The following is a 12476-nucleotide window of genomic DNA, read 5'->3' as shown; positions in this document are numbered from 1 at the left end:
ACTGGTGTGGTGCTGAGGTATCACCCACCACACGGCTGCACTCAGGTTCGTATCCCTGAGGTGGTGCGGCAACATGCCGTAATCAGCGTGTGCTCCTTACCATTTGCAAGCCATAATTATATGGAATATCTTTATAGAATGTGGAGCCGTCGCTGATTTTTTTTAAGATGACTAAGCACATATTCTATACAGCCCAAAAAGGATCAAAACTGCCTAAATAAGTACATGTTTTAATTAGTTAATGGTTTGCACCACAAAACAACACTGTGACACGGAAAACCACCCCTACTGTACTTATAATGACCAGATGCTGTGTCTGACCTCAGCTGACGTGAGAAAAAACTTTACGCAGAATCAGCCCACGAAGGGCTGCCTGACCAGACAATATTCCTGGCAGAGAGCACAGATCTGCAGCCCAGCTGACAGATGTTCTCACTGACATCTATAACATCTTCCTGAGCAACACCTTTGGTCCAACGTGCTTCCTGACCACCATCACCCCCCTGCCAAAGAAGTTTTCAATGTCCTGCCTCAATGATTCTCGCTCCATTGCACTTACACCCATCATCATGAAGTGCTTTGACAGGCTTGTCATGAGACACAACAAGACCCTGCTTCTCCTTTCAGTGGACCCCCTGCAATTCGCATATCGCCAAAACCACTCAATAGATACCGCCATAGCCACCACTCCCCATCTGGCCCTCACCCACCTGGACAAGGAGGACACATTCACTTCAGCACCTGATTGGATAGCTGAGCCTGCTAGGTCCAGATACCTCCCTCTGCAACTGGATCCTAGACTTCCTGTGTGAGAGACCTCAGTCAGTCCACATTGGGAGGAGTATCTCCATCACCACGACAGAGAGCATTGGGGCACCACTGGGCTGCGTGCTCAGTTCACAGTTGTTCACTCATCTGACTCAGGACTGTGCAAGAATACACAGCTCAAATCGCATCATCAAGTTTGCCAATAACACGACGGTGTAGAGCAAGAATGAGTCAGCATGCCAAGAGGAGCTGCAGCGGCTAACAGACCGGTGCAGAGCATAAACAAAAGAGATGGTGGTTGGCTTCAGAATCAACGGCTCATCCTTGGAGTACCAAATTCGTCGAGTACCAAGAGTGGAGTATCAAGAGTACCAAATTCCTTGGTGTTCACCTAGTGGAGAACCTCACCTGGTTCCTCAACACCAGCTCGATAGCCATTAAAGCCCAGCAGCATCTCTACTTCATTCAAAGGCTGAGGAAAGCCCATCTCCCAGCATCCATCCTCACAACGTTCTACAGAAGGATTACTGAGAGCGCTCTGAGCAGCTGCATTACTGTCTGGTTTGGGAATTACACCATCACAGATCACAGGACCTTACATCAGAGAGGACAGCTAAAAAGATCATTGGAGTCTCTCTTCCCTCCATCGCAGAGATTTACACCATTCGCTGCATCCACAAAGCCATCAGCATCGTAGCTGACCCCACGCACCCCTCAAACAAACTCTTTTCCCTCCTGCCATCTGGAAAAAAAGTACTGAAGCATTCAGACCTTCACAGCCAAACTGTGCAACAGTTTCACCCCTCAAGCCACCAGACTCCCTCAGAGATTAGACTGATTATCTTACATTTATATTTATTCCTTACATTTTGTTCATATATTTTTACTTTTCAGTTCTTCCACTCTCATGTTTATGCATGTTTTTATATGTATATTGTCATGTCTCTGCACAACCTGCTACATTTTTCACCTGTAAATATCAGAACAGTGATCGGCGTTGCACTATCATCGTTAGTGCCACTGTCCTGAAATGTCTATACACGTTTGCACAAACAGGCACTTTACGTCATTATCTGTAGCTTTGTAGTCCTGTGTTATTTTATGTAGCACCATGGTCCTAGAGGAACATTGTACCATTTCACTGTGTACTTTATCAACTGCACGATATGGGCAAAATGACAATAAAAAGCTGTTTCACTTGACTTGATATTATCGTGTTGTGCCCCCCCCCCCCCCCCCCCCCCCCGCCCATGTAAAAGTCTTTCCTATGCCATAGAATGGATGAATGGATGGGTGGATAAATGGATGGGTGGATGGATGGATGAAGGGCCATTAATATGCAGAGATCATGCGAGTTATACCCAGTTGACACTAGATGGCAGTAGAGTCTCTCCCCAGCACAGACTAATTTTCACAACCAGCTTCCATTCCTGTTTAAAACCACTCAGGCGGTGTTGCTGAATTGCCTTTGCCAGGTCAGCAGAGTAATATATAGGGGTCATAGGAGTGCCATAAAAAAGAATGGTAATGCTTTATTTGTGGGGATACAAATATGTAGTAGGTCATTTACTAATGAAGTACAAAACATGAACAAATCATGAACAAACATAGTCGCTCCTTCAGATGAAAGATGACATCATTCATTAACGATGAACAAACATGACATCAGTATTTCATTTGTGTCATTCGTTACTCGTTCCTTCAGTAGTTCCTTAGTAGTTCCTTCAGTAGCTCCTTCAGTAGAATTAACAGATATACTAAAATATATACTAACTGCTTGGGATAACTGATGTGTCACAATTCATTAACAATGAACAAACATAAGATAATGAATAACATGTAAATTACTTATTTGTTTTTACAGTACTTCCTACAGTAGTACTTCCTTCAGGAGTTCCTACAGTGGTTCTTTCAGTAGTTCATAAAGGTTTACAGAATTAACAGATATAGCATTAAACATAGTACTTACGTGATATAAATGATGTGCGACAATTCATTAATGATGAACAAACTACATCAGTTTGTAACTAACACTTAATTATGTATTAATTAACCACAAACTAAGAGCATAATACCGGTGTTACCAAAAGAATAAATTGACAAAAGAATAAGAAAATAATTAGATAGATAGATGTTTTACTGACAGATAGAGGAGAACTCGGAGCCGCTGCATCCGTGCACCATGCCATCTTGAATTTATTTATTTATTTATTTTTAGTTTAGTTTTTAATTGTACTTCCTTACTCTACATTTAATGCAAACAAAAATACAAGAATCAGAAAATAATGTATTTTCCCCATTGCTTTCCATGTTTTATGGCGCAATTAAAGGATGCGCTAAAGTGGAAGGAGACCCCAGATACTGCATGGTTCACATACATGTATACATCTGGATGTTCACACGACATCCCCATTACATTTACAAACCAAATACGCAAACGATCATGTCCACAAGCACCACACCACGTTCTGTCAACCTTCGTATTCGTGCAAGACGGGGGAAATGTCAGCTTACAGAGCAGATTTCTCATGCTAATTTCTTGTCCTAGCAAAGCAAATGCACATAAAATAAGCAGGCAGTGCCACACATATGACTTAATATGCCGAATGTGTACCAGTTATGTCAATCCCTGGCTAAAGCACATACATAAAAACCTTATTATCCTTTTTGACACAAGTCAAATACTGTCCTAGCCAAAAGACTTAGTGGTACGTAGGAGGGTTGACTGTTTCTTTAAACCAGCAGCTCTTGACCTTACTGCAGGCCACTCTGGTGACTCAGAGCACTGGCAGCAGTCAATGGATTCATCTGTGTCCTGACCATGATTTAAGGCTGGTTGCTGTGCCTCACAGATTACAGAGGCTTCAGGAGTGTCGTGGGTTTCTTACATCAACCTCTGGTGCAATTTGACCATTTGTTTTGATTATACATTTATATTTGTGAATCATATTATTGTACATTTAATGCTTTGCATAGGTGTACTATGCAATGGGGAAAAAAGAGGGCTACGTAACATTACAACCATTTTGCCATAAATACTCATTGTTTTATGAAATTTTAAATTCTCATTACATTAAAGATGGTCCTTCTCAGTAGGTTTTGCAAAACAAGAGGTGTCCCCCCATCCCCTTCAATATATTATGGCAGCTGGGGGGGTTGCAGCTCAAACTCATATTTTAAATACGGGTTCACGTGCTTTTTATCGCCTCACACCTACAGAGGTGGGGGTTCATGTGCTGTCTGTGTGTGGAGCCTCCTGTACTTGACAGGAAGATGAATAGATCCTGAATCATATTTCGATAAAATGTGATTTGGTTTCCTCCTGAGTTTCTTACAATGCTCCATTGCACCACAACATACCGATGACTTTCAAAAAGAATTAATTGTGTCTGATGAATGTGATTGATCCTTATTTACAACAATTAGAAAGTAGTAGTGTGGTATAAGCAACATTTACAAAGCTAAACACACACTCACTAATTTACAAAACAGGGACACAACCACAGAGTTTCCTCCTCTGTAACAAGGTCACACCACCTAGGCCAGCTTCTGCTTCACTTTGTCTGATGCCACATTATCTACCAAAGAGGGGAATTGTGGACAGTCTAGGGCTTATTATCAAAGAGTAAAGCAAATGGTGTTCTGGTACTTTTCTATTGCATTCGTGATATGAACACACATATACACAAACCTGAACCTTGGATAAGCATCTTTATCCCAGGAAAAATACCTTATGCCCATTTCAATTTCACTGCAGCTAAATTACAGGATAAGCATATTATTTTTGCATCCTGGGTGATTCACCACGAAACAGCCCGTTTAATAAGCTGAAATTTAATACGTTACTGCAGTGGGTCTCCACTAAGCCACAGAGCATGCAGACAGACATTTATTCGAGCCTTAATTTTGTCGTAGAAAACACTGCAAACATGAAGCAGTTGAAACACAGTAATGCATTTTTTTTATTTTGCTGTTTAGTCAATTTTATTATTCAAAGTAACTGCATATGTTACATTATACATTGCAGTACTAGTTGAATGACTATATAATTGTTGACATTATATAGCTGCACAAGATAAGAATCTGATAAGAGAATAAGTCATAAGTGCTGTTTAAAGAGATGCACGTGTTATAGTGTACGTAGTAGATCTCCCTAGTCTGTTGCATTTCACATTTTATAATGCATCCGACTGGGAATTTCCATTTAGAATCCAAACTGGGTTTTGGAGATATATATGACAGCAGGTGAAAATGACTGTTCTCTAACACTTCAGCCTAAATTCGTGAAAGCTTGTGTTTAAGAACAGAACAGACAAAAATTGCAGCATCGAGAGGTGTGATTCTGGAAGAAACATGAAACATTAAAAGAGTTATAATCTCTACCAAAAGTACTGCTACTAAATATTTATGCAATTGGCCATTTTCCATTATCATTTTCATTCATTATTCAGATGGATCGTTTACATTCTGTTATCATTTTGACGCTGTGGGTTCTATTGCGCGGTGCTGAAGAATGCCAGTTAGACACATCATGATGTATGTAATATTACATGATGCTCTATTGTACCAAACATGCTGATCAGTGTGAGAAGCAGGAAAAGCAGCCGCCAATCACAGGAATGTCTGCTTTTAAGGGAACAGAGGATGCTCTCTTTCATTATGCCTTTGTTTCCACAGAAAGTCATCCTCATTTCCACCCACACCCCAGCGCTGAGTCATTTTCTCTGTACAGTTACTGTTTGATGGTATTTAATTTGCAGAACCAATACAAGAAATGCAAAAAAAAAATGGCTGTGGATGCTGGCTGTGATCTCTGCATTACCAGTACCAGATGTACATACACATACATACACTGATAACTTTTATTCATATGATTTCAGAACAGATTTCTGGAACTATTTGTTTAATTAGCTACCTTAATAGTTTTGATGCTTTGTCTATGATTTTATTTATGAAGCATTACAGGCAACTGCACTGGAATTTTTACCGGAACACTTGATTTATTTAGCTACCTGACTATTAAAAGCCTTACTTTCTACTTCAGGTAGCCATTACATTCAGGGTACTTTACACAGAAAATAACTGTAAAACAGTTTGCACAACTCAGGCGAATGAGAAATTCCGCAGCACTATTTAAAAGTCCGAAACTGGTTATTATCATGGTGGCCAAATAGCTAAAAATAGCTTTTCAGTGATCTTCTTTCTATAGGCCAAAACACAGACATCATACCTTGACCGCAGCCACACACACACACACACACACACACACACACACCTGTCGGCAGCTTCCACGTTACCATCAACAGAAACCCGATACAGCCCAAACTTTCAGCCATGTTTCTGTATTATTATCTTCAGGTCGGAGGAAGAACATATATATATACATATACTGTAATAATTTCAAATATATATAACCAAGTTGTTTTAAGTGGAAAATCTTTTCAGTTTACTTCACATTCATGGGGAAAAAATACTTCAACACAGACCTTCATTAAAAGAAGTAAGCATTTCAGTGACAAGCGATTTCAAGATTTTTTTCCAAGATATTACAGCGTCGTTTAATGTTTTCTGGATATATCTGTACAGTTCCTGAAAATCTGACCAATACCTTGCTAGCTTCTTTCGCCACGGTTCCACCTTAATACGATGTAAACATTAGTACAGACGGGAAAAAGCTTTACTCAGTTCATTCACGAAGCAGGAGCTCCTCCGTGCTGAAAATGCCAAGAACAGCTTATGCGAACGCATTTTGCTGCCGACTATTGTAAAAGAAGGATGTGAGCTCTTACCGTGTAAAAGCCCATCCGGCAAAAGGCTTGACAGAGCCGCACGCATTCGGACATGGTTCTCGGCGACGGCGTGACGCCCTACAACAGCGAGCCGAAGTAATGAATGAGGACAGAAAAGGAAGCGACGGTCGGGAGCCCCGCCGCAACCCTAAAGCAACTTCAGCGGATTCCCCAATCCCCAGGCGCAATCAAGCGCCACATACTCCAGATTAGTGCTAGGATATCTCCATGGTGATTAAAGGATCAGTGACCTTTGCCTTCCCAAGTAACACCGCCAAGTGGGTTACAGACACATGAAGGTAAAAAGAAACGAAATCCTAAGAGGTAATTCATGTACGTGTTGCATTCATTTAGATACTCTATATTCTGTACAGCCCCAACATGCTCTTCGGCAATATAAATCATTGTCTTGATTTCCCATTAATCAAATATGTTTTCCATTACCTCTGCTGTCAAGTGTTAAATTGAAGACAAATAAAGAAAAAGATTAATCTTCTCCAATACAGCATTGAGGAAAATGATACATGGCCAGCTGTAATATCAGGGAGGGAGAAGGGGCATCCACACACAAGCCTATGAGCAATTTAGGGATGTCAGTTCGCCTAACTGCCTGTCTTTGGGCTGCAGCAAGAAACCTGCACGGCTCAGGAACAGAGCCCCCTATAGCCAACATGCACAAACATACCAGAATGGACTGAGGTCCAGAGAGAACAAGTAAGGCTACAAAAAAAATATGTAAATGGGATATTGAATACTGGAGCTGGGAACTGAGACTGCCTATATCATACTTCATATATACTTCATATAATATAGTGAAGTATTATTATACAGCGTCATAACAGTATTCATTTTTCTAAGGGGGGTATATTGGATGATAACAAATCAGACTGAATCCTAGCTTTGTCTGGTTTTTATAGTCTGACGCAATAACGACAAAATAAAAAGTTAAATATAAAGTTGTTTTATTTTTAATTAATGGCTAAATATTTATGTATTTTTGTTTTTCTTAAACAATTTAGTCATCAATTTTAAGAGACTTGGCCATCGGTCTAAGCATCCAAATTAAACAATGGTTATCTGGCTTCTGTGGCCCAGCCTACCTAGAGGTGCCATACTCCCTATATAACGCTGGCATCTACCTCTCCCTGGTTCAAGTGGAGAAAAAGGCCGATTCCATCAGCTTGGTTTAGTGGCATGATAGAGAAACACATTTGTCACTGATGCATCAGACTGGGCCGATAGTGATTGCCATGCATTTCCCCTCACAGCAGGCCTCTGTCTCCTGCAGCGAAAAGAAATTCATCAAGTGTCACCCAAGCACTGTTCTGTCAATAACAAGATGTTGAAATCACTGCCAAATAAATCTGAACCACTATCAAGAGCAGACAACGAAAATAGCAGGAATAACCCAAGAGATCAATAAAGCATTGTCCTGCGAGGTTCACCACTGAGCTGAAGTCATCCATTTATGATTGCACAGAGTTCACGGGGTATGGCTTTGTGGAATAGCATCAATTACTGCAAAGGAGAGTCCTGCTAGGCATTATTGTTCCCATGCAGGGGAGAAAGGCTTGACTGTAGACACCCTGTCCAACCCCTTGCATTGGTACTATTGAGAATTTAGGAGTGATACGCTTTTATATCTCATTCATGCTAATTAATCTCACTGCTTGGAATGATAGGTGTCAGTGAAATATCAGACCCCTTGGTCATCTTTCCACATATGATATCTATTCTGGGAACCAGTGCAGTTCAATTAATGTTATAGGTACCTTGTTATCTGATGGTTTGCCTATCATTTGCTTGAGAAGATGACTAAGAGAGACAGTATTAAAAGCTTGTTACCTCCAGTGAATAAAATAATCTGTTGCTATTTGTGCGTCATTCCAAATCAATACTTAGTGGACTGAGTTCAGTGAGTGCTGATTTATTTGCTCGATCAAACAAGCTCGCCACATACAGCTCCATTTTGGGACTTAAAGTACCACTCCAAGATTTTTCTAAAGCAGGAGCAAATGTCATAACATACAGCTGGAGACACAGCAGTGTACGAACATCTGTATACACTGGGATGAATGTTGGGTGACGGCCACATAAACGTTTACATTACATCTATTACTAAGCAGATTTTTTTTTTTCCAACTCAAAGTGACATACGAGTGAGGATCAGACAGGTTCCTTGGAGAAGATGGGGCTAAGGGCTTTGCTCTCCCAGGCAGCTACAGGATGTGAACTGGTTCACCATCTTCTAACACAGTGCACACATCAGTGCAAGACCTATTTATAATCCAAGATACCTCAGACCAGTGAGCATTTTCAAATTTATGGCAAAACTGACAGTAAACACGATTGACCTAGTATTGCTCTGAGAGGTTTGACTCTGATCCTACAGAAAATCTAATACAGCGGTTCACTGTTACTACATCTTTGGCAAAGGTCTAGTGAAGCAATTAAACCGCATATACTGTAGTATGCAGCATAAATGACCTTCTAAGCTGTCAGGATTGGTCCCTTGCCTTGTCCAGTTCTGGTCGTCGTTTCCCAGTTTGGCCAGCAGGTGTCACCATTCTGTTATCTGTATTCTAGATGGCTGATTCCTGATTATCCCTGCCTCTGTCCACTTCTGTAGTTAAGTCATGTAATCCTTGCATCTCCTGTGTTCCTCGTAGCTCCTAGTCTCTGGGTTTGAATAATTGTTAATGATGATTTATTCCTTGTTTAGATCTTGTTCTCTCTATATATATGTGCCTTTCCATGCCACGATTCTCTGTTGGTCAGTGCATGTGTTACCTGCTAATATCTATGGTACCTGAACATACTTCTGTTGGATGTTCCCCACTAAGTCATTTCAAGTCCATGTGTTCCCTCTGTGTTTTCTTGTGTTTAGTTCAGCCTTGTTAAGTTCTTAGAGTGCCTACTTGCCTTAGTTTAGACCCACCATGGTCCCTTTTGTTAATTGTTCTTTTGAGTCAAGTTGGTAATAAACTCTCCTTGTCTGTAAGCTGCACAGTGGACCGTTGTCCATTATGCCCAGCTGTGACATAACCAGGCATTAAATGACTGTCACATATAACCCCATGCACTGCTCCCCACATACTATCTACCACATTTGTATTTTTGCACCCTTTTTTTGGCTGTCCTGTGAATGTTGTTATATATCTTGTATGCCTTGTGTTTTTGTTTGCATCACTCAGTCATGTGCTGATGTGTACAATGACATTAAGGAAGTGAATTGAATTTAAGGTAAATAGTATAACATATCTTAATTCTGTCATTGAAAAGATGAGTACACCCTTGATTAAATTCTACAAATAAGCAATCTTCTAATACTTAGTGTGTCCATCATTACGTTCTAGCATTGCACCAGCCATTCCTGGCAATGATATTACCAGTTCATGGCCTACAGTTACATCTGTCCTGTGCCATTCTTGGAGAATGACCTCCTCAGGTCCCTTGTTTTTTGAGGGCTAACGCTGTGCAGCTTCCCTCTTCAAATTTCCCTGAAGGTGCTTAATGGTGTTGAGGTCAGATGACATACTTGCCTACTCCAGCATTTTATACCTGCTCTGGATTGCAGCAGTGAATGTTCAGGGACATTGTCACTTTTTAACATAAAAAGTGCTGAACAACCCAAGGCACAGGGAGAAGGTAGTGTTCTCTCTTGTAGGATCTTGTGGGGATTGGCGATATGGTAAATTATTTCATCTCAATATTGTTTTTCAGTTGAGCCCCTACCTTTTCATTTACTTTTGCTACTGTGTTTTGGTTAAATACCAGATATTTGCAAATCCTCTTCAGTACTTGTCCTTTTTGTGCAAGAAAAGTTTTAAGCCTCCAGACAATTCTCTCTCAAGTGGTATCATTGTGAGCATTATGTCTGGATGTTATTAAATGGCCTAAATGCTCTGGTGAGGATGAACCAGTTACACCTGTTTGAGTTTCATGGTTCAACAGGCAGAAATCTGCTGATCAATATTACATATTGAAAAACAGACTATAGTTTGTTAAGAGAGATAACTGAATTCATTAGCTTTCATGGAGGGTGTACTAATTTATGTTTTATATTGTTTACAACAGACATTTAGCCAAAACACAAAGTATTTACTTGCCAATTAACCAGATATTTAGCCAAAATAAAAAGTAGTTACTTGTCAATCACAGCAAAGATTATCATGCATTTTGTGGTGGATTAATTATAAAAACACAAACCACTTTTTAATAAACTTGTAAATAGCATATGAAATGGCAAAATATAATACAGGTGGGGTTGTTTTTACAGTTCCTTTCCATAACAGCTTGACTACTTCCTGTGAACAGCCTACTCCCCCCAGGGTACCATTGAGACTCATGGGAACCTGGGTGGCAAACGTGAGAATTGCAAGCTGTTATTGTGTCACATGCAAACCTTTGGAATGAGCTGAAAGCACCCCCTTGTGGGATTTTTAGGAATGGTTCAAGGAAAACTTAAAATTGTCAAGATTTATTATTATTATTATTATTATTATTGTTGTTGTTGTTATTATTATTATTAGATGAATTAATATTATTTCTGCTGCTGCGTCTGCTGTTGTTAATCCCTGTGAGAAGGCAGGGGGCCACATTAGCCATCTCAGGAGAGAGGGTCAGATGATTTGTTTTTATTTGTACCACCGGCCCCCTTTTCCATATAAAATGTGTCCATTTGGTTTTATTTCGGTTTTATTTCCACCCCCTAGTAATCCCATCCATAGTTATGGTCACAGCCCAAGACTCCTGAATTCCCTGCATTACCTATCCCCTACCCCACATGAATCAGAGTCCCGGAACACCTTACCATCACTGGTGCAGGGAAGCATCCACAGGCCTTGCTTGCTTGCCCGCTGCAGCAGGAGACTCTGCCCATGCATGTCACACTCTGCATGTGGCTCTCCACTGATGTCCCTCATGTGCACCTCCCAAGTGCAGTGATGGCTACTGACATATTGTGAAGGACATGATGGAGCAGGTGGCCCTGTAACAGCCTGTCTTTCGTTTCCTGAAGGAGACATCATGTTATCCCTGGTGCCGTCACCCTCGTCTCCAGTGCGCTGAGGACCACCTGTCTGGCCATCTGCCCTGACATGAGGCAGCCTCCAAAACTCTTTCTCCATTGCCCCCCATCATGACCCTTCATCTCCATCTTCTCCCTTATCACACATGAAAGCCTTCCATAATGCTTCACAGTCCACACCTCATTCATGCATAAGGAAAACTCACCTCAGCCCTAAAGTTGCCCCCCTTAGAAACCTGTGGAGCTCCAGCAAGAACCACAAGGCAGGACCGTTAGTTCTCAAGTTCTCGGCCACTTCCACTCACACTCTGGTCATGCTCAGCTACTGAGCTGCTCAGACATCAATAAGGGCTTGTAGTTTGAGGCATCGCTCATTCTCCAAAGCTTGAAAAACATGCGTGATCTAGGTAGGGTATGGAGATATGGACAAATCTGTAGAATTCCAGGCTGTGTACAAATATATTTATATATATTCAATCCAATAAGTCTTGCTTATTTACACAGGGCTTTGGCATCAGACAGCCTGAGTCTTTCATTTTCTAATATTCCGGGAAAAGACTTTCCCAGATAAAAAAGATAAAAAATTATAGGAGGGCCGTTGTTGAACGACTTCTGGTTCATGGGGATGTATGCATACTGCTAGGGCATAGATATCCCTCATTATAGGATGGGGGGTAACATCAGCTAGTCAATGCTCTCCTTGTTCTGCATGGAATTTTAAATAATCATAGGATGACACTCTCAGCATGACACTGATCTAGGTATTACCATGCATGCACCATTGTCTGGGGCGTACATGGTTTCCAGCCTGGGAAATTACATATCTTTACTTTTACAATGACGTATAACAAACCATGGCATTGCTGGTTCAGAAAGGCATCAAGATAAGG

General features: G+C 40.9%; 1 protein-coding gene across 3 annotated transcripts in view; it reads right to left on the bottom strand.

Annotated features, from left to right (window-relative positions):
- Window positions 1-6754, bottom strand: part of LOC125727218 (ADP-ribosylation factor-like protein 15) — a 75840-nt gene extending 69086 nt beyond the window's left edge. For all 3 annotated transcript variants that reach the window (XM_049003993.1, XM_049003997.1, XM_049003994.1), the window contains exon 1: window positions 6558-6754. In XM_049003993.1, coding sequence (XP_048859950.1) covers window positions 6558-6611 — 54 coding nt within the window. In that variant the 5' untranslated portion in view covers window positions 6612-6754. The remainder of the gene's footprint in view (window positions 1-6557) is intronic.
- Window positions 6755-12476: the final 5722 nt, after the last annotated feature.

Source organism: Brienomyrus brachyistius, chromosome 2 (assembly GCF_023856365.1).
Source record: "Brienomyrus brachyistius isolate T26 chromosome 2, BBRACH_0.4, whole genome shotgun sequence".
In the NCBI taxonomy this organism is placed as follows: Eukaryota; Metazoa; Chordata; class Actinopteri; order Osteoglossiformes; family Mormyridae; genus Brienomyrus; species Brienomyrus brachyistius.
The sequence above is the reverse complement of the archived record's forward strand: the minus strand, read 5'-3'. Positions and strand labels throughout refer to the sequence as shown.